Consider the following 21,005-nt stretch of genomic DNA (forward strand, 5'->3'; position numbering starts at 1 on the left):
TGCGACACAGAAATTCTACATTAACAGCCTCCCCATTAATACACACTGAACATTACCTAGAAAAAGCATGCCCTTTTCTTTAAAGGTCTATTTTCGTCCATACAAAGTGGTGTGGGTGAAGACAAGCCTATGGGAGGAGCTCACGTCGTCACGTGACATACACGGAAACGTAGCCAGCCACGTCTCTCCAACAACGACACAAAATAGGTATCACTCATGAGTTATTTGTCTGCAGGAATCTTGAGAAGGTACCAGTAAGTAGTAGCACTTTGTTTGACTTTTATGGTCTCGCACGAAGTAAACCACAATTTCTTAATTCCGCTCCATACATTTCTGTACTTTGGGGAGATTTGTATTTTATGTATTTTACGTCTGTATATTCTATATAATATATGCAATCGTGTGTCTTATAGATACGGAAGACGATTAGAGGATATTTTTTGAGTTCTGAGTTTAAAGAAAAAAATTAAACCAGAATTCTGAGATTTAATTCAGAATTTGCAGAATAACGTCAGAATTTGTAGATGATTCAAATCTGGGATGCTATGTTTGTTACTACAATACTTCCTGCTTCTTCTAGTGTTTGACAGATTCAAATACAGATATACCATTTTAGAATTAGAAGCTATAAACCCAACTGCATGTCAATCAATACATTAAAATGCTGCTTACATGTTATATTCATTGTCATGCATTTCCAATGCCCTGCTGTCAAAACAATATAACTAGCAACGGCTATGATGTGTTGTGTTTTAGTCATGGCACCGATTTATGTTTTGTGTTTCAGTAATGGCACAGTTTGAAAAAGTGTCAGAGAAGTCCAAGTTACACCCTAAACCAGTCGGGTTGGTTCTGCAGTATGGAACAGCGGGCTTTCGAACCAATGCGGATCATCTGGATCATGTAATGTTTCGGATGGGCCTTCTTGCTACACTGAGGTCCAGAAACACCAAAGCCATCATCGGAGTCATGGTTACTGCGTCCCACAACCCTGAGGTAGGCCTGTCGAGGTGTTTTCCCCTGGATATCTCTCACTTCACCTTTAGCCTCGTTCTGCTGATGTCCAACCACTTGCAGATAAGATATATGATGACATGATAGCAATTAAACTGCAGGTCACTAGCCATATGCCATTAAAACATGAAATGACGGCCTCTGAAATGCAAAGCTGAGGTGGAAATGCACGTTTAAATACAGAGACTGTCCCAAAACAAAGCATCTCTCACTTTTGATTTAGAAAAAACATAATTTCTTGTAAGTTTACTATTTTGATCCCAATGGTGGTGCAGTCAGCATTACTGTAACAGTTGATATTAATTCAGCAGATACAGAATTTTTCTGTTCATTCCCCCTCTTTCCTCGGATGTCTTCATTCACTCTATATTCACTTGTACTCACCATATTGTTATTGTGTTGATGACATGAATGAATGAATAAGCTAGGGTTCCCTTCCGGCTCTCTTTGTCATTCTCTACGTCTCTCCCTCTCGTCCAGGAGGACAACGGGGTGAAGCTGATCGACCCCATGGGGGAGATGTTGACCCCAGCGTGGGAGGTCTACGCCACTCAGCTAGCCAATGCAGAGCAGGATCACCTGATCACTGTTCTGAAGGACCTCATCCAGAAGGAGTCCATCAACATGATGAACCAGGAAACTGAAGTCTTTGTGGGCAGAGATACCAGGTATGGGGCCAGATGGGTTTCTCTACAACCGGTTTGACTTTAATGCTATCTGTATTTCATATGATTACATCTGCTATCGTGGTATTAGTGGTGGACAGATTTGTTGTTACGTTGACTTTTCAGCTGACTGCTATTGACAGCCTAGCATGACAAAACATGTGGATAAAATAGATAATACACATTGTGATGCTTCTTTGGAAACAATGAACGAAACAAACAGATCCCACACTAAGTAGGTCCCTTTATGATTTATACGGTTTCCCAATCCCCACACAAATGTATAGATATTGAAGTCAATAGAGGAGAGTTGTTTGCAGAAGCAGAAGGAAGTAGGAGTCCCTCCCTGTCAAAGTACAAGTGGCAATGTAAGAGACGGATAGGGAGGGAGGACGCATATCGGTCCAGCTTGTATTTCTCGTTTGGCTCCACCTATGTCAGTAGATACAAGTTCTCCTTCTTTATCCTGGGTAAATCTTCAAACCGCACAAATGAGGTTGCATAACCGTGTTGCATAACATGTATAACAGTTTTTAGTGTTTGTCAACATCATTATTTCTACACTGCACTATCCATTACAGCTTTCATACCTAAATTAATTGAATATCTAATCTTAGGCATTCGCTATGCATCAAGTGATCTCGGATCCCGAAGTTCGACTATAATATTGTTGAACTTCTGGGGGGAAACTACCCAGTGATTGGCCCGGAAACCCAGCTAGTGTGATGAGTGGAGCTACACAGGGTATCCTGTTTTGTTACGGAGATATTTTACCGGGCTCGATAAGAAATTCAAAAGATAGAGGTTTCAGCAGACAATTTTGTCCAATCGATTACTACAGTGACGGCTCTACTACACTGGTTTGATTTAAAACCTCTACAGAGACTTTATCTAAGGTCGTTGGTGTCCAGACAAGATGTTTTAGCTTGTCCTCCCACCGGCCAAAGGGAAAACAATAGTTTGTGTGTGTGTGCTTCGGAGGGCATATTTTTAATTAGACCTCCAACCTGATAAGCTGTGGCAGCACTACGGAGTCAGCGCTGCCGAAGAGTCTAGCAATCGACGCACACCGTCCTCGCAGCGTTGTATATGTGAACCGTTAACTTTTCTAAAGCCAGAGTGTAGTCTGGTATAGTCTGGAGTCTAATCATGTGTTTATTAGCCTCAACTGTTGTGTAATCCTTAGGCGTGTACATCTATGCCCCTATGGCATGGCATTGTAATCACTGTGTGGATTTCCATGAATGTATGCATGCTGGATATACTATAACTTTCTTTCTTTTTTATTATTGCATCTTTTTATGATCCATGGGCTGCTGTAACAGGGGAATTTCTCATGTATGGGATGAAATAAAGTTATTATCTTATCCCCAGGAACATGATTGGTTGAAACAAATTCTAAACTTGGGAAAGTGAAAAACCCTGTTCACATAGATTTGAGCTTGTCTGCCATCAGCAATTAGATGTCAATCTAATGTCTGATTCATGAGACGATGCATCAAGATAAATAAATACCCCGAACCCAAACCCATGTTTTACAGAGCTACTGTGTGCATAGTACAGCATCATCCCTGACATCCATTGTGTCTCGTACCCTTAGGACCAGCAGTGGTAGACTATCAGATGCTGTCTTGGATGGGGTGACTGCCCTGGATGGACGAAGCAAAGGTGAGGTAAATAAACAAACCTTGTGTGTATCTTGTGTGATTTGGTTACATTCACACTTGTATTAGTGCGGAAAGGATTTGTGCATTGGGCTCAGGTGATACATTTCCAGCTGAAAGGTACTAGGCTCTAGAATGGTTTCCATCCTACCTGTAGGCATCTGTGAGCACCCTACCTGTTGCTTCCTGCTTTCAGAATGTTCCCTGACGTCTACTCAACGTTTCCCATGTTAAACATCTCCCTCTTTTCGTTGTGTGTGTGTGTGTGTGTGTGTGGGTGTGCGTGCGTGTGGGTGTGTGTGTATGCGTGTCAGACTACGGCCTGGTGACCACCCCTCAGCTCCACTACATGGTCTGTTGCTGCAACACGCGGGGCGGGTACGGACAGGCCTCGGTGGAGGGCTACTACAGTAAACTGTCGCAGGCCTTCATCCAACTGACGAAGTCTGTAAGTGTGCACGGCTGAATTTGACTGCCAATGTCCATCCCTCCCTGTATGCCTTCTTGAGTCGGCGTCTAACTCCTAAGGACTGATCATTCACTGCACGTCACTTTTGATCAAAGTGTCTTATAAATGACTTATTGTGTCTTACTAATATTTAACCATACATTTTGAACGGGTAAAGCAACTGTAAGGCAGTTTATTTTCATTTGTCGGTTTCATTGTTCAAATATTAATTAATTGTAACTGTCCAATTGTTTCATCATTTTATTTTACTGTTTATTATTGCTAAAAAAATATGTTCAAGTCAATAATTGACCCTTCCTCCTCCTCCATCCATTGAAACGTGTGTGATTCTCTTTCTTTCTTCGTCTTCCTTTCGGCAGGCGCCCAACCGCACGGATGACCAGAAGTGCCTGCTGGTAGACGGGGCCAACGGCATCGGCGCGCTAAAGCTGCGCGAGATGGAACCCTACCTGCAGGGGGCGCTGAGGGTGTCCCTGTTCTGCGACGGCACGGGCGGGAAGCTCAACCACCAGTGTGGGGCCGACTTCGTCAAAGTGCAGCAGAATTCTCCGAAAGGTGCGGAACGAGAATGGTGGACCCGACTGGGGTGTTTGTCCGCAAATGCATCAATGTTTTTAAAGGTTGACATATTATCCCACCAGGTGTAAGTGTAATTAGCTATTACAAGCCGTTTTGAAAATCATCCTCTTCCGACTTCACAAGTGGGCGTGTCCACCTAGATGTATGACGGATAAATGAGCAACGTTTGCTACGGTCCACTGGGAAGGCTGGTAGACTGATCTATCCACCACACATCTAGGTGGACACTCCCACTTGTGATGTCAGAAGAGGCAGATTTTCAAAACGGCTTGTAACGGCTAGTCACAATCACACCTGGGGGTACAATATGGGACCTTTAAGATGCCAGTGGGCAGACGTCAAAGATGCAGCCCACCTGCGCAGTTACTTAGGAACGAGGAATTAACACTTAAGATGCTTTATTTTCTCTCTTACATGGTGTTGACTCACCTGTCGGACTGTAACCTGCTGATGTTTTTGATTCAATAAAAAGTTATGCAACGATATAAATAATCAGAATAGAGATAAGACCTGAGATGATTCTTAATCCTACAATTGAATGACCACCACCATATAATCACAAGCACTTACCTCTCGATAATCAACCGATATTACATTTGTGACCTTTGAGCGACTCATTATGTGCTGAGCCAACACTCTTAACCAATACAAGCCATTTAGTTGTATTAGAATTGAAAATGTGTGAATAGTGAGTTACATTGAGTACAACCAAAGAACAAATGATGTGAATCAGACCTTTTTAAAGGGATCCCCTGAACGGATGGAAAAAACTGAATTTCCCTATTGATTATCCTGATTAATCATTTGATATATATATATTGTGCCTGGCAAAGACATATCTGGGGGGGGACAGAGATTGAGCCAGTTAGCATTTTTTTCATGTAATCCATGTCATCTCTGGCCGAAGGCATCGTTATGAAGGCGGGCGAGCGGTGCTGTTCGTTCGACGGCGACGCCGACCGCATCGTGTACTACTACAGCGACGACCAGGGCCGCTTCCACCTGCTGGACGGAGACAAGATCGCCACGCTCATCAGCACCTACCTCAAGGAACTGCTCACAAAGGTACCTCGTATACACAGTGCCTAATAGTGCATCTCCCGGTTTATCCCGTTTTAATTGTATACCTATGTATCTATTATTATTTATCTATTCTTCATTTCTGTTCAAACTTATATTCTATTCTATTTTATTTACATTTTAAGCACAGGAATACAGAGTATGTCACAACGTTTCTCTTCACATCCTGTATGAGTATGTGACAAATAAAAGCCTTAATAGGTATACTAACACAATGCATCGGGTCTCATCTTGCATCTCACCTCAATTCATTTGTTCAATGTTTTGTTATTTTCTTTTTCAATCATCTAATCTGAAGTCCTAATTTAAACAGTTGGTTGGTCATCTTGATTTTTTTCTCAACCGTGCCACGCAACCATTATTCATTGCATTGTATTATGGTGGTGAAAAAGCACCAAGATGGCGGCTTAGAACGTGCGTGACATGGTGTGGAACCCTCCAATAGGCTGGCCTGGACCTCAAGATAGCGGTGGTTCAAACGGCCTACGCAAACGGAAGCTCTACGCGCTACCTGGAGGACACCATGAAGGTGAATAAACACACACACTCACTCACTCACTCACTATTTATCTCACTTTATCTTGTTTTTATTGTATTTGTGCTTTTATCCGCTGCAGGTAATAGTGAGGTGCGCGAAGACCGGGGTGAAGCACCTTCATCACGTAGCCCAGGAGTTTGACATAGGAGTGTACTTTGAAGCCAACGGCCACGGAACTGTGAGTCACGCACGCATGCACGCACGCACGCACGCACACCTTTGTTTCACAATACAGCACCGTCTGCTGTAATTCATCTATAACGACATCTGAAATGGTAAGACCACCCAACCCTTTAAACCTGTAATAAAAAAAGAACTACACTCACGCATTTCTGGACAATTTTGTTTAAGCAAACTGACTCGCACTGACTTCAGGTACAGATCATTTAAGGTTGAACACTCACCCGCAACACCACAAATTGTATTGCACCCCAGGTGTTGTTCAGCAAGGCAGCCGAGGAGAAGATCCAGCAGCTGTGTGATGACTCTGACGGGGAGAGACAGGGGGCAGCCACCCTGCTGAAGAACTCTGTGGACCTCATCAACCAGGTACACACTCACGCACATACACAAACACACGCGTGCACGCACACACACACACACACACACACACACACACACACACACACACACACACACACACACACACACACACACACACACACACACACACACAAGATCATACAATTCTATCACACCATCTCATGATGATAAGATGATAGAACTGAAGAATAATAATGAAGAACCTTTTTCAAAAGAGGATTTTATTTGCTGAAGATGATTTATATTTAATGTTTGAGTGTAACATTATTGCCAACTCAACGCATTGCATTTTTGTCTTCATGTATAGACTGTGGGTGATGCCATCTCTGACATGCTGTTGATTGAAGCCATACTAGCCATCAAAGGCATGACAGTGCAGCAGTGGGACGCCATTTACACCGACCTGCCCAACAGGCAGCTCAAAGTGAAGGTGTGTGTGTGTGTGTGTGTGTGTGTGTGTGTGTGTGTGTGTGTGTGTCTGTGTGTGTGTGTGTGTGTGTGTGTCATTCATAATCTTGTTCTGCTTAATAAATTAATTTAAATAAGTCTTTGGCTACCTTTTTGGCAACATAAAATCCTTGAGGCTCCATTGCTGTTTTTGCATCTATTTGGACCTTTCCACTGCGGGTTGTCTTTTGTTATAACTGGCTATGCTGGTAGGCTGTCAGCTCTATGTAGGCTCACGGTCGGTGTGTTTTCCCCCGCAGGTGTCCGACCGCAGGGTCATCAACACCACGGACGCCGAGAGAAAGACGGTGAGTCCGGCCGGTCTCCAGGAGGCCATCGACAGACTGGTGGAGAAGCACCAAGATGGCCGCTCCTTCGTCAGACCCTCGGGCACGGAGGACGTGGTGAGGGTCTACTCAGAGGCGGCGACGCAGGTAACCATAGCATACCTGGTCCTTAAACATAGTACTGAGCATTGTGTAGCGTCTTATCCCAGCTATCTTTGTTGCAAACACGGAATGGGTTAACCTAGCAATTGCAAGTTACAAATTGCAAATTGTAACTTGTTCTATGAATATCTTTATTGTACCGACAGCGATATATTGTTTTCTCTTTCTTCTGACAAATTGGATTTGGATAAAAGCGTCTGCTAAATTACCTATATCTAAATCGACCTTTACACACTGGTGTTTTTACGTTTGTTTGCTTTTGTGTATGTGGTTTTAAATGACACTTTACTAAACGTTGTCTTTAATTCAGTTCTACAGAAAAGTATATTTTTATGTTTTGTTATTTTACATATTTTTCATTGAATTGTATTATTTTCTTTTGGACTTTTCGTGAACATTGTTTACCTGGCTGTTAACTGTCACTGTGTTGTGATGACAGTGAACATGACAGTGATTCTGTGCCGTTTATATTTCTTTTCTTAAGGAAAGTGCTGATGCTCTGGGGCATGAAGTCAGCCTCGCAGTCTACCGCCTGGCAGGGGGAGTGGGGGGTGAACCAAAGCCCCTGTAGTAGACTATCTCTCACACACACACACACACACACACGCACACACGCACACACGCACACGCACACACACACACACACACACACACACACACACACACGTACAACAATTCCATGTGGTGCATTGAACAATCCTCTGTTTAGTACAAATTGCAACATTTCTGTATTTCAATTACAATTACAATTACAATTAGGGCATTTAGCAGACGCTTTTATCCAAAGCGACTTACATCGGTTAATATACACATTGACACACCGACGGCAGAGTCAACCAGGCAAGGCGACAGCCAGCTCGTCAGGAGCAGTTAGGGTTAAGTGTCTTGCTCAGGGACACATCAACAGTCAGCGGTTCGGTTACAAGGCAAGTGCTCTACCTCCTGAGCTAAGCCTACCATTTCTCATCTCTTTATTTTCAATTCAGATTCAGTTTGTTTTCTGCTCTAAATTGCACAATATCATATCTGCATTTTTCTAATTGTGAAAAGGGAAAATAAGTTTTACAGTTTACTTTAATGCAATACATCAAATATATTTGATATTGTAAATGATTGTTGTACATTAGTGATATTGAAGGTCATTGGTTTTTTCTAATGGTGTATTTTTCTGATTGGAAAGTTTTCCCTGACTTTTTTTCTCTTTCACAAAGAGTTGAAATAGGTGGTGCAATCATGCTATCGGTTGAGTCTAACTCAACCGACAACTACAACTTAATGGGTAACATTTGCCAGGTTCTTCATTACATTTTTTAACCTGACATGATTACTTGAACATTATTTACTTGCTTTGAACTTTATTTTGACTGAGTGGAAAATAACTAAGGTGCTATTTGGAATATTAATTTATTAATAGTCATTTTATATCATTCATAATCAGCCATTAATCAGCAACAAAAATGGAGATGATTGACAGGACAGGAACAGTTCAAACCAAAATACACTACTCTTTCAACGTTGTGTTAACAAGTTAACAAGCTCATAATGTTAATTATAATAATTTCTAATAATGTAAGTGCTGTTCAATTCACTTTTCAAAGACATTCTAATCCTTAACCTGAATGGACGGCCCAGGTCCTGATTCCTTTTATCATATCCATAAAGCCTAATTCGAGTTAACATCACGGAAGCATCTTTGGCTTCGTTAACGTTTGTGCAAAAGCTTGGGGAAAGTGTCCCTTTTAATGTGGAAGCGCTGTTCTTCATCCGTGTCATCGGCCACTCCAGAAATTATAATGGTGCTCTGCTGTGAGTCACTGTTGTATGCCTCCTCCTCTGTTTTAACTGTTCTGGGAAGAAATTCAATAAATGGATGAGCGAATCAGAAGTCTACCGGGATCAATGAGGCTTATTCCATGATGTGTCGATAAATCCTCATCATTGCCGGCAACACACATTCACTCATTGTGCGTCATACATATTTTAGTTTTTCATCAATATCCATGAATCCTCATGTCATAGACTAACATTTCATAGATATATGTTCAAGTGGGTAAAACGATCAATAATCCCTATCATTGCAGTAATACAATAGACAATTCCCCTCCCTCCCCTCCAGCTCTTTCATCGGTAAACAAAAATGGGGGCCATTCATCCACTCTACCTGACGAGGAGGGTCTCGCGCTGGGATGTCTCGGTCGCCTGGCCAGCCCCTCAGGTCCGGCTCTCCTCCAGGGACACGTCGGTGGCTCCAGGGGCCGCGGCGCCTCTCTTCCCCCCAGCGTCTGAGTGCGACAGTGGGGGTCCGGAGGGCGCGGGGCAGCCGTTGGCCGTGGTGGTGCCGGAGGCGACAGCCACACCTCCTCCTCTCAGGGACATGACATGGACCATGGCGCTCAGACGGTTGTCCTCGCCCTCGATCAGCTTCCTGAGGGACACGCATCACACAGTGCCGGGGGGGGGGGGGTTTAGTAGCAAGCCACAGAGCTGCATGGGGGCCGCAGTGTAGACGGCGTTAAGGATTGGGAGACTCAAATGGAAATTCCTCATGAGCAGGAAGTAAGGAGCGTGATTTCAAAAGCAGGGAAATGCTTGGGAACTCAATTCGGAGTCATTAAAGAAGTCCCTGTGACACTTTAATCTAATTGAATGGCCAGACTTCAATCCAATCTAATGGCCAGACTTGAATCTAAATGAATGGCCAGACATAAATCTAATCGAATGGCCAGACTTGAATCTAATCGAATGGCCAGACTTGAATCTAAACGAATGTGCCGTGCACATGTCCACCTGACCCTTTACACGCCTTCATATGCACACACCCCCGATTCTGATTGCTTAATTTACACTTCAATCCTACGTGACCCGGGTAGAGTTGTACCTGTAAGTGGTGATCTCAATCTCCAGGGCCATCTTGACGTTCAGCAGGTCATGGTAGTCACGCAGAAGCAGAGCAATCTTCTCCCTGGTGACCTGCAGATCCAGCTTGAGACCCCCTGTCCGCACCTGTGGTTGGGTGATGAAATGAGACGGATTGGTTTCACAGCAGGACCGCACAGCACAGCCTAAATCCTTGAGAAATGACACGACTTATGGAATTGATTCATGCTTTAAAAATCCAATGAGCTATAAATGGGTTTCTGCTGGAAAACCGTATGACTTTTAAATGGGATCATGCTTCAAAATGATGTCACGTAATTGATTCACGCTTGAAATTCTGTGCCGATTGAAAACGAATGGGGGGCTGAAACTAGAATTGGAGAACAAAAGTGTGGGTGCTTAGTCGGTTGGAGGCCATTACCTGCAGGTCCTCCTCTTTATTCCTAAACCTGACGAATGCATCGCGGAGCACCGCCTCTAAATACTCATTCCTCGTCTGCAGGGCCTCCAGCTCGCGCTCCTTATTACAGATCTGCAGAAAAACACACACTTTATATTAACCTGTTTCTTTTGTACATAAAAGCCTGTGCATAAAATGGGCAAAAAATACTGCAGTATAGATAAGCTCACTTCAGAACGAACACAGAAAATGAATATATTTTCATGCAAGACACTTGGAGACAGATTAAGCACATTTTAAAAGTGTATTTTTCTTTTTGCATTGATTTTGAAGTTATGAAGAGTCATGCTCACATCCTTCTTGCATCCTGCGCTCTCTTCTCTCAGACTGTGGAGGCTCTGGATGTGTTTGGTTGATGCATTATTCAGGTCCACGAACTTTGTCTTGTACCAAGTGTCCATTTCCTGACAATGCACAAATCGTGTGAAAGTGCTGACTGAAAAGGTTTCCATTAGTTTCTAGTCTACATAAAAAGGATGCTAAAGTGAATTGTAGTGGGATTCAAATAAATATGCCATACAGTTGATCTGATTTATTATGTCATGGTAAACCTTTTGGTCATGATATCGAGGATATTATTTTGACATTATAAGAGAATAGGGAATGAAAAAGAAATAAAAAACAGCAGGGAATTACTAACAATAAGAAATAGTTCAATTTGTATATATATATTTGTAAATTCTACAAATAAATAATATTGATATGTGTCGAGCTGGCTGGTGCATTTTTGACACCGCCGTCGTGTTGGTGTGTGAATGTGTGTATGAATTGTTGCCAGTCGCTTTGGACAAATGCGTAATTCTCCCCCCATACCTGTAGGTTTTTGGCGGCGATGCTGTCGTACTGAGTCTGGACCTGTTTGAGGGCTGAGGAAAGATCCGGAAGCCCAAAGGTCAGGTCGACCTTGGAGGCCGAAGAACAGAGCTGCTCCAATAGCACCTCGATTTCCTGTTCACAGGATTGGAACTTAAGCACGTCAAGGTAATAGTGATATGGGATCCAGCAGTCCTAACATGTTAGAGCAGAATTTCTGCAGGGAGACGGCAGAGCCCGGGCCAGGAACCAACAAACACAATGGGCGAAGCTACACAATGTTTACTGTTTGGTTAGGGAGATGTTCTACTGAAGAGGGGAGGGGATGGAGCTTTCAGAAGAGGCTTTTATTAAGTGTATTTTTACAGTGGCCAGTATACACAGTGTTGATTTGAAACCTTTACCTTTCTACTTTGCTGGCCGAGTTTGTGTTTGCCAATCCTGCTCTCAGATATCCAAGAAACATGATTTTTTAAAACAAGTATGAAGTGAAAGACAGAAAAATGCCCCGTTCTTCCATATTTACGCTTGTCTGCCAACAGACTACACATATTAATCCAAAGTCTGATTTGTGAGATTAAGCTAATAGTGACTCTGTACACACACAACAGTTCTCCTTAGACAGCAAATGTATTGACAAATACCAAAATAATTCTGCTGCTGATCACTAAATCACTCAGGCCATACTCAGTCAGTGGGTATCGTCATATCGCAGATTTGTTGATCTATTTGCAAAATCACTCATGGTCATACTTAGCATGTCCACTCCTGCCAACACTTAACACTCGACCGCGTTGTTCTGCACGTTTGACACGGAGATGACAATTGGTGAACCTAACAGTAGCCTGTGTCTGTAAATACACAGTCGCTACATATGAGATTGATTTCCTCCAGATTATAACCATCTCATTTTGGTCTGGCTAACCGACCTGCTTTGACCCAGAAGCTTATAGCCTTCTAACCAGAGTCCCTAGACAAACATACACACACACACACACACACACACACACACACACACACACACACACACACACACACACACACACACACATACACACACACTCATGTTTTACCTCCTTGTGAACCCGTTGTAGAAAGGTCAGCTCTAACTCCAGGTTCTCCAGATGTTTCTCCAGAGAGATGCGTGTTGAGGTGGCTTTATCAACATCCTGTGGAAAATTTAGACTCAGTCAGTGCATATTTATTTGTACCCACACGCGCAAAGGCCCAAGCAAACACACACACGCACACACACACACACACACACACTTTTGGATGTTATCACCTGGTTATAAAGAGTTTGCGAATGCAGGCGTCATCGCTATGCTCAGCATACGAAAATAACTGGGATCAGCAGTTATTAAACTATAGGTTCACAAAGCAAAATCCCTGCAGTATTATATTTATATTCGCTCCAACCGATACACTGAATTGACTTCACTCACCACCTCCCCGTCACCCTCTAACTGAAATGTTTTGAGTGTAAACCGGCTGGGGGTCCAGCTGCTGCCTTACCGGGCGGAATGCCTCAATCTGCAGCTCTGTCTTCTTCCTGGCCTCCAGGGCCTGGTCGTACCTGGCCTTCAGAGTGACGAGCTGGCCTGCCATGGCCTCCTTAGAGCCCAGGGCCTGGTCCTACCACAGACACAAGGCTCGGGTGAAGCAGATGTAGCACCAATAGTAGAATGACTAAAAGCAGTAGTAGTAAGTTAGCAAGGATCACAACTTTGCTTGGTCCAGAGAGGATTCACGTGTGCCATGTTAAACCGCTCATTCAAGGAGATCCATGTGAGATCTCACTGTCATGGCGATGGAGTCTCATGGCGATGGACTCTTGGCGGTGGTCCTCACCCTCTGGACTCTCATCTGCTCGGCCACCCGGGTCAGGTCCTTCAGCTGGGCCTCGTACAGCTGCCTGAGACCCGAGGGCTGTAGGAAACGGCTTCTCAGGGCGTGGATCTCATCCTCCAGCAGCTTGTTCTTGGTCTCCAGGGAGCGCACCTGCAGCAGGAAGACACACAGCGGCAGGTTGGACTCCCAGCCCAAAGCACCTGGCTCGATCTCCAGTATCCCCCTAGCCTATACCTGTGGGCATCCTTATGCAAGACGCCTCACCCCAAATACCTGCTAAGTGATGATGCGATGTGTATGCGAATGTACTCTTGCTTGAAAGTGTCTGATGATTGAATAAATATAATATCACATTTTTAAGACGACACAACAAACAAACCACACAGGCGACAGAGAGCGTGAAAAGGGTGAGGAGGGGGGTCTCGCCTTTTCAATGTAGACAGCCAGACGGTCGTTGAGGGCCACCATCTCCTTCCTCTCGCCGGTGCGGGTGGTCATGAAGGCCTGGTTCTCGGTGGTGGCTGCGTCCAAATCCAGTTTGGGCCCGAGTCCCATGGACATGCCAAAACAAAGAGCCTCCATACTTCCGCTGCACAGAGGAGCGATGGATGAAGGAGCTTTTTGATTTGATTGGTAAGCCTTAAATGCATCACACATACCTGTTTATGCGGGACTTGTTGGAGGTCGACCTGCGCCCCGTCGATGCCGCTCTGAGGGAATAGCTGGCAGACCGAGCTGATCTGCGTGTAGGAGATGGACTCGAGACTCGGATCCGATTGACTGAAGTGGCCACGGAGGTGGCCGCGGAGCTGCCCTCAAAGTGGCGGCGGTAAGAAGACTTCCTTTCTGGACTGCAGCTCATGTTGGTATCGTTTGATCTTCTTTAGGTTTGGAAGGGTTTTGAAACTCCCTGCAGAACAGTTTACCCTCATCCCTTGGTTTGAGGCTTTATATAAGCAGGTTTTGCCCTGCCCATCTCACCCACTCATACACATTGCATACCTAAGGACTGTTAAGGAATGTCGAAACCTGGCATCATTCTCAGGAGTGGCTGTCCGCAATAATATCTACCAAGACTCTGCCAAGAGGTCGTTACTTATTTATTAACAGGGAGTGAAATCCTATATAATATATAGTCATGCTATTTTGCATTTGTTTAACTTTAAACATGCTGGTAAGTAATCAATTCTAATATTAATAACAAAACAGTAGCAAGTTATCCTAATGATATTAATAATATAATGATGACTATGATTATGGCTATATTACAAGGTTGAAGAAGATCATGATGATTATGATGCTTATCGTTATTATTATTATTATTATTATTATTATTATTATTAATAATAATAATATTGTTATTATTGGTAACATTAACAACATTTCGATGTCAATCAAAAAATTAACGTTATTTTTCATGAATAAAATATTGGTCATTAATTCGTCGTTAATCATTATGTTTCTTCATCTTTGAGTAACGAGTCAAAGATGTTGTGAGTTATTTATTTAGTAATGACGTCTGTGACCCTGTCATAATTTCGGAAACGTTGCATTATAATTGCGCGTGAAGGTTTGATGCGGAACTATTTAGCTGCATCTTTTGTCTCCTCGGACCGTTTTTCTTGTCGTACTGTGATTTGTTAAGCTGAACTGATTCTCCTTCTGGTGCTGACTTTTTGTTTAGTATTACGTTACATCTAAAGTATAGTTTGTCCGTTTAGGCTCCTACGACATGGCAGGGAATTTCTGGCAAAGCTCACACTAGTAAGTAAAAGGATGAATTATGGATGCATTTAACAAAGAACAGTCTTGTTGACTGGCCTAACACTTATTGTGGACGATCTCTCAGCAGTGCAATACAAAATCAGCTTTTTAGTCAAAGGTTTTTGAGGTTTAATTCTAGTACATGACACTATTTATACTTTTAATATGTTCCATCCAACGAAATTGCTTTATTATTATTATGAACAACACTGAACTATGTCTGCCGTGTAGCATCTGGCTAACTCAAGAGGTATTGTATCTTTGCTCAATGTGTTGTTACAGTCGGGTAATGTATGTGATCATTTTATGGTGTTTTTTTATTTAAAGTTTGCAATGGGTTCTGGACAAGCAGGACCTGATGAAGGAGCGACAAAAGGACCTCAAGTTTCTCACAGAAGAGGAGTACTGGAAGCTGCAGATATTCTTTGCCAATGGTGCTTCTATGACTTCATTAAATAGCCTGTAGTGTGCTGTAATCTAGCATACTGCTAACAACACATTTATAAACGTATAACGTTATACACTTTATAAATGAACAGAAAGGTATTGTGCTGTACACTTAACCAACTATAACTGTATTTCACCTGCTCTTTTTTAGTCAGCTAGGCCTTGTTGGGACACCTTAATAAACGTCTATACACTTTATAAATTAACAGAACGGTATTGTGCTGTACTCTATAACAGACTATAACTGTATTTCACCTGGTCTTCGTTAGTCATCCAGGCACTGGGAGAACACCTGAAGTTAAGGCAGCAGGTTATCGCCACAGCAACGGTGTACTTTAAACGCTTTTATGCCAGGTAAGCAAACACTGATAAAATTCGATGGCATGTTAATAATTATAGTCAATTCTACAAAAGCTAATTTAATATTGCTCGTTGGTTTCATTATAATAAAAATGCTGTGTGTGTATTTGTTTGCAGATATTCCCTGAAGAGTATAGATCCAGTGCTAATGGCCCCTACTTGTGTTTTTCTAGCCTCTAAAGTTGAGGTATGCAAACTACTGTTATACATAATTGTGTATGTTTTGGTACATACATGCCGCTCAACACAAATGGGTTTCCACATCTGCCTTCTTATTGTCATGTTGAGATCTTTTCACTTTTTTTGTATTATTAAAAAAAACAACAACATTTCTTTCTCCTAAATTGTTGCTTCTCGCAGGAATTTGGAGTTGTTTCCAACACTAGGTTGATCAGTGCTGCAACATCAGTATGTAAGTAACCAGACCCGCAACCACAAGCAGCTCAAACTTTCAACACTAAAATCACATCATATTCATGTGAAAAGAACAATACATGATGATTTTCTTTCCTTTCAAACAGTGAAAACCAGGTTTTCCTATGCCTTTCCCAAGGAGTTCCCATACAGAATGAATCATGTAAGTCAACGTTGGTTACAGCTCTGCATTGAGATACAATGGGATTCCTCCTCACCTCAATGATAATGGGAACAACAGCCAACATACTGTCGCTATATGATAGATGCATGACAATGGAAAGGCCTCACAAGAACAGCCACCATACCATAAGTCTGCTTCCTCCTACGTTATTTATGCGTTGCTAAGCCTCCTTGCAACAACATGACATGAGCTCTCGACCGCTCACCGTGCCGCCATTTTGAAATGTCGACCGGTTCACGAGAGTCAGCAAACTAATATTTACACAGCTGTGATGAAAGTGTTGTTGCTGCGGGAGATGGCTCAGAGGGTGTGTGTCTTCATACCGCCCCGGAATGCCTTATAGCGGTGTCAGATGGTTGGCAGTCCTGCTAGCATGTAATCTGTGAGGGAGCCACGGTGGTCTGCCGCCTGCCAGAGAGCAGTGTAGAGGGTAATGGATGCCCTGCCTTGTCCAGGGCTGTGAGGGGAGGGGCGGATTCACAGGCCTTCGGGAAATAAGTTGCCGGGATGCTGCGACTGGGGGTCGTAACTCATATTGTCTCTACTGTGCGTAGATGGGGCGCTGATGGTGGTGGTGGTGGTGGTGGTGGTGGTGGTGGGGGGGGGGGGAATTAGTCAACCCAAGTCCTTTTGAAAACAACGGTTCTCTCTCAAGACCAAAATGGCACTGTTTTGATATTGAGCGTTGCTTTATTTGTGGGGTATTCTGGAGGTGGTCTCAGAGTCGTGGGCCAGTTCTCTTTCTGTGTTGCTTGAATATGTATATATTGAGAGGCATCTTCTCAATGTAATTAGCTGTGAATGTAGGGCAGTATATCATCTTGAAACAACATTTTGCACTTTTTCCTCAACACAGATATTGGAGTGCGAGTTCTACCTACTGGAGTTGATGGTGAGTGTTGGAAACCGTTCACTCCGATTGGAGCTTTGTTAGTTGCATTGCGATAAGGACTGCTATCGGACAGCAGATGAAGTCACTGATTGGATGTGTGTGTTTCAGGACTGCTGCCTCATCGTGTACCACCCCTACAGACCCCTCCTGCAGTATGTACAGGACATGGGGCAGGAGGACATGCTGCTGCCTCTGGCCTGGTACGGTTTGGGTGTTTAGAGGAAGGAAGGCTGACGTTATCTCCTTGATGTGCAGAAATGTTTTTCAGTTTTTTTTTTTTTTATAATTAATATTATCTTTCCATAGGCGAATAGTGAACGACACATACAGGACAGACCTGTGTCTACTCTATCCACCCTTCATGATTGCACTAGGTACGGTGTGTGTGTGTATGTGTGTGTGTGCGTGTGCGTGTGCGTGTTTACATGAAAAGAAAAACACATGCTTAACCCTCCATTGTGTGATCTCCTTGTCATGTAGCCTGCCTGAACGTTGCCTGTGTGGTACAGCAGAAGGATGCCAGACAGTGGTTTGCTGAGCTCTCGGTCGACATGGACAAGGTAGGAAGAGTTCCCCCGTGTGCCACTCTTGTCCGCGTTTCAACCGTGGCATGTGGCCGTGACAATACAGAAGACTGTGAACAGACTCTTTAAAAATGAAGCTTTACATTTTGGTTTTGTGTGGAGATCCTTGAGATCATCCGCGTGATCCTGAAGCTGTACGACCAGTGGAAGAACTTTGACGACCGCAAGGAGATGGCCGTGGTTCTCAACAAGATGCCCAAACCCAAGCCTCCTCCCAACAGGTAAATGACGGCGCCAAGTATTTCCACTATTGGTTGCATGTTTTTCCATATTTCTGTTCAGGGTTTAGCCATCTCTACGTGCTATAATAAGATATAGGATTGTCAAGTGTTTGTCGAGTGTTTGCTGGTGATCAAAAACTGCCAGTATTAATAAACTGATTTCATCCATATTTGTCTAGTCTGACATAATCCCTAAAAATACATAACATAATATATTTTTTCCCCCGTATCTTTGTTTGCTCTTTTTCATACAATTACTTTACTTTTATAACCAGAATTGTAGTTGGTTGCTTGGAGCTTATTCTAACTGGTGGTTCAAAGCATTTGAGACATTGCCCACTGTGTTATGAATAGATGTACTGTGTCTAAAAACGACTCTCCCTCATTGTGTATCCCTTCCCTCTAGTGAGAACGACCAGAGCTCCAACGGGAGTCAGGGCAACTCGTACAGCCAGTCATAAGCCCAACACCTGCCGAGCAGCCTCCATTTTGTACTGACCAGCGGCCATTTGCAAAATGACTTCCAACATCACTTTTGAGAGGGCAAGCTGCTGGGACATTCTGCGTTTAAACTAGAGGTATTCTCCCATGGACACTCTCCCTCTCTACCGTAACCCCTTAACTAGCACATATCCCCCCCCCCGTCCCGCCCTCCTTCTCTTTCTGAAGTGGTCACATGTTCAAGAACCAGCCAGCGAATAGGGTGTCTCTGGATGATGCCATTCAATCCAACCCCTTCCCCCCCTCTTCCCCCCAGAGACTGACAGCAATAGTAGGCCATGAGGAAGAGCACTTCTAGTTCAACATAGATGGGGGGGGGGGGGAAACATTTGGGTGGACACGCCTGTGATAGAAGTGTTTGGACAAACAGTGGGTGTTATGCGATGTATATGTATACATACTTTGTGATTTATTCCTGACAGCCTTGAACGGTCTCAGGGAGCGCGTCGTTGTGATTGGGTGCTCCGTGGGATCACTGAAAAAAAAAAAAAAATACGAACTTGGATCGCCAGCACTGTGCACGTGAGTGTGCACGTGAGTGTGCGTGTGAGAGTGGGTGGGCCCTCTGGTGGGGGTTTTCTTCATTCCTCAGGGACTATACAAGTAGTCTGTCTCGACTGGTGTGTGCCAGAGGTTCTACCCCCCCCCCCCCGTGTATGTTTCACATCCACCTTCTGACTGTATGCTGTCGTGTCACTACCTGGTGTGAGCGGGTACCTTTTTGTATATAGTGAGGTCTGGTGTTGAGAGCCCCGGTCTAAGGTAGAAGGATCATTGCTTGTTAATAATCATGATTGTGCTCCATTCTGCTCCCAGCCCATAAACTTGTAAATGGCCTTATAATGGAATTTTACTTTCTTTGTTTTACTTGGAAAACTTGAGCTTACTTGAGTAAAAAGTCACTTGTTCATTGAACTATCATGATTCCAACTTTTTTTTTTTAGCATTTTTTTAAGTTTGCTTTATGGTTGAACATAATGTATTGTATCAAACCATTTTTTTTATTTTTAGTATTATGGGTTTTGCGAGCTTTTGCGTTGCTGTTGTAAAAGTGAATCACTTCCTGTTTTCTTTTACTTTCTGTATTTTACATGTACACTTAAAACCACCAATTTTATCATTTGTTTTGTGTGTGCGTGTATGTGTATGTCTGTGTAACTATACCTGTTGAAGGTTTTGTGATGTGATGCATTGGGACCTCTGAATTTAGGCTCGATCATAACGAGATGCTCAGACGCCTTAATAAAAGCTGCTGTTTATACAGAAACAACCACAAAATCTCTGAAACAAGCACACCCCACTCGTCCTACTGTGGGTTCCTTAAGGTCTCCTATTCAATGGATGACCCGTTTGCGGGGAAGTGTTTCCCTCTGTATTTTACTCCCACCTTCATTTACGTTTATTTTTTTATGATTTTGAAAAAGTGATCATAGCAAACGGTGCATGGATGTAACTGGCAAATGGAGGATGGCTTTGGTGTCACTCGTTCCCATCCGCTATGGTGTCAAGTGAGTCCGCTTCGAAAGCCATTGAGACTAGTTAGGGGGGGGCTGTCCGTATGGCTTCGCCTTCCGGCATCTCCATCCCCCCCCCCCCCCCCCCCCCCCCAAGCCACACACCCCCACTCACCCAATCTACCAACTCCCATCTGTTCAATACAAATGGGTAAAACACCAAAGGGCTTTACCTCATTGAACTGCTCCTATCAGAAGGCCCACACAAAAACACATTTTTTCAAAATCATGTTTGTTCTTGAGTATTACTTGAATTTGTACATTGTTTTTTGGAAGTTGTAATTAAACCTGTATGTTGTGAAAAACATGGGTGTCTTATGAAAGCTTTTTATTAAGGTGTGTCGGGGCCCCGGGGGCCACTGGAGGACTAGCCCTTGAGTTAACCTTCTGGGTGACAATATGTTCCCTCCAGGACTGAGTGCCATTGGCTGACGGTCGGTGAGTGGCGCTGAAGCGACCCCTCGTGGCCGACATTGGAGATGCAGCATTTGAATAATTTTTAGCCTGAACTAAATCAAGGATAAAATGCTCTATAAATTGATGCCCCATTGCATCTGTTGTCTTAGTTCTCTTCATGATCAGTAATTTAATAATTATCGTGAGTCAAGCCCAACTCTCATCCACCCTCAAGAGACAGCTGCTTCTAGAGGTGGATCCTGTGACGTCAGACACCCG

General features: G+C 43.5%; 3 protein-coding genes across 5 annotated transcripts; 2 read left to right on the plus strand and 1 right to left on the minus strand.

Moving 5' to 3' along the window:
• The first annotated feature begins 162 nt into the window (after window positions 1-162).
• Window positions 163-9,697, plus strand: pgm3 (phosphoglucomutase 3). 3 transcript variants are annotated; one of them, XR_013812503.1, is made up of 14 exons: window positions 163-254; window positions 788-996; window positions 1,495-1,682; window positions 3,280-3,347; window positions 3,658-3,791; window positions 4,172-4,367; window positions 5,299-5,456; window positions 5,917-6,000; window positions 6,089-6,187; window positions 6,445-6,558; window positions 6,860-6,982; window positions 7,260-7,433; window positions 7,933-8,727; window positions 9,565-9,697. XR_013812503.1 is itself a non-coding variant. In XM_079753179.1 (13 exons), exons 2-13 carry the CDS (start codon window positions 790-792, stop codon window positions 8,017-8,019), a joined length of 1,632 nt encoding a protein of 543 aa, XP_079609305.1. In that variant the 5' UTR covers window positions 163-254; window positions 788-789; the 3' UTR covers window positions 8,020-9,440. The 3 variants fall into 3 exon arrangements, 2 of the variants coding, with proteins under 2 accessions (XP_079609305.1, XP_079609306.1); XM_079753179.1 differs by lacking the exon at window positions 9,565-9,697 and having other exon boundaries at window positions 7,933-9,440; XM_079753180.1 differs by lacking the exon at window positions 9,565-9,697 and having other exon boundaries at window positions 171-248; window positions 7,933-9,440.
• On the minus strand, window positions 9,573-14,381 carry ngs (notochord granular surface; the record flags this gene model as incomplete). Its single annotated transcript, XM_079753181.1, is given in 11 exon segments — window positions 9,573-9,873; window positions 10,327-10,451; window positions 10,747-10,857; window positions 11,079-11,189; window positions 11,599-11,733; window positions 12,672-12,767; window positions 13,114-13,233; window positions 13,450-13,599; window positions 13,876-14,038; window positions 14,109-14,332; window positions 14,334-14,381. Coding segments are annotated over 11 exon segments (1,497 nt in total). The 3' UTR covers window positions 9,573-9,659.
• Window positions 14,241-20,524, plus strand: ccnc (cyclin C). Its single transcript, XM_079753182.1, has 13 exons — window positions 14,241-14,278; window positions 15,171-15,213; window positions 15,541-15,647; window positions 15,930-16,014; window positions 16,138-16,207; window positions 16,381-16,432; window positions 16,542-16,597; window positions 17,475-17,510; window positions 17,619-17,710; window positions 17,817-17,884; window positions 17,991-18,070; window positions 18,197-18,315; window positions 18,722-20,524. Exons 2-13 carry the CDS (start codon window positions 15,182-15,184, stop codon window positions 18,774-18,776), a joined length of 852 nt encoding a protein of 283 aa, XP_079609308.1. The 5' UTR covers window positions 14,241-14,278; window positions 15,171-15,181; the 3' UTR covers window positions 18,777-20,524.
• The last annotated feature ends 481 nt before the right edge of the window (window positions 20,525-21,005 follow it).

The sequence above is a fragment of the Pollachius pollachius genome, assembly GCF_949987615.1.
Source record: "Pollachius pollachius genome assembly, chromosome: 16".
NCBI lineage: Eukaryota > Metazoa > Chordata > Actinopteri > Gadiformes > Gadidae > Pollachius > Pollachius pollachius.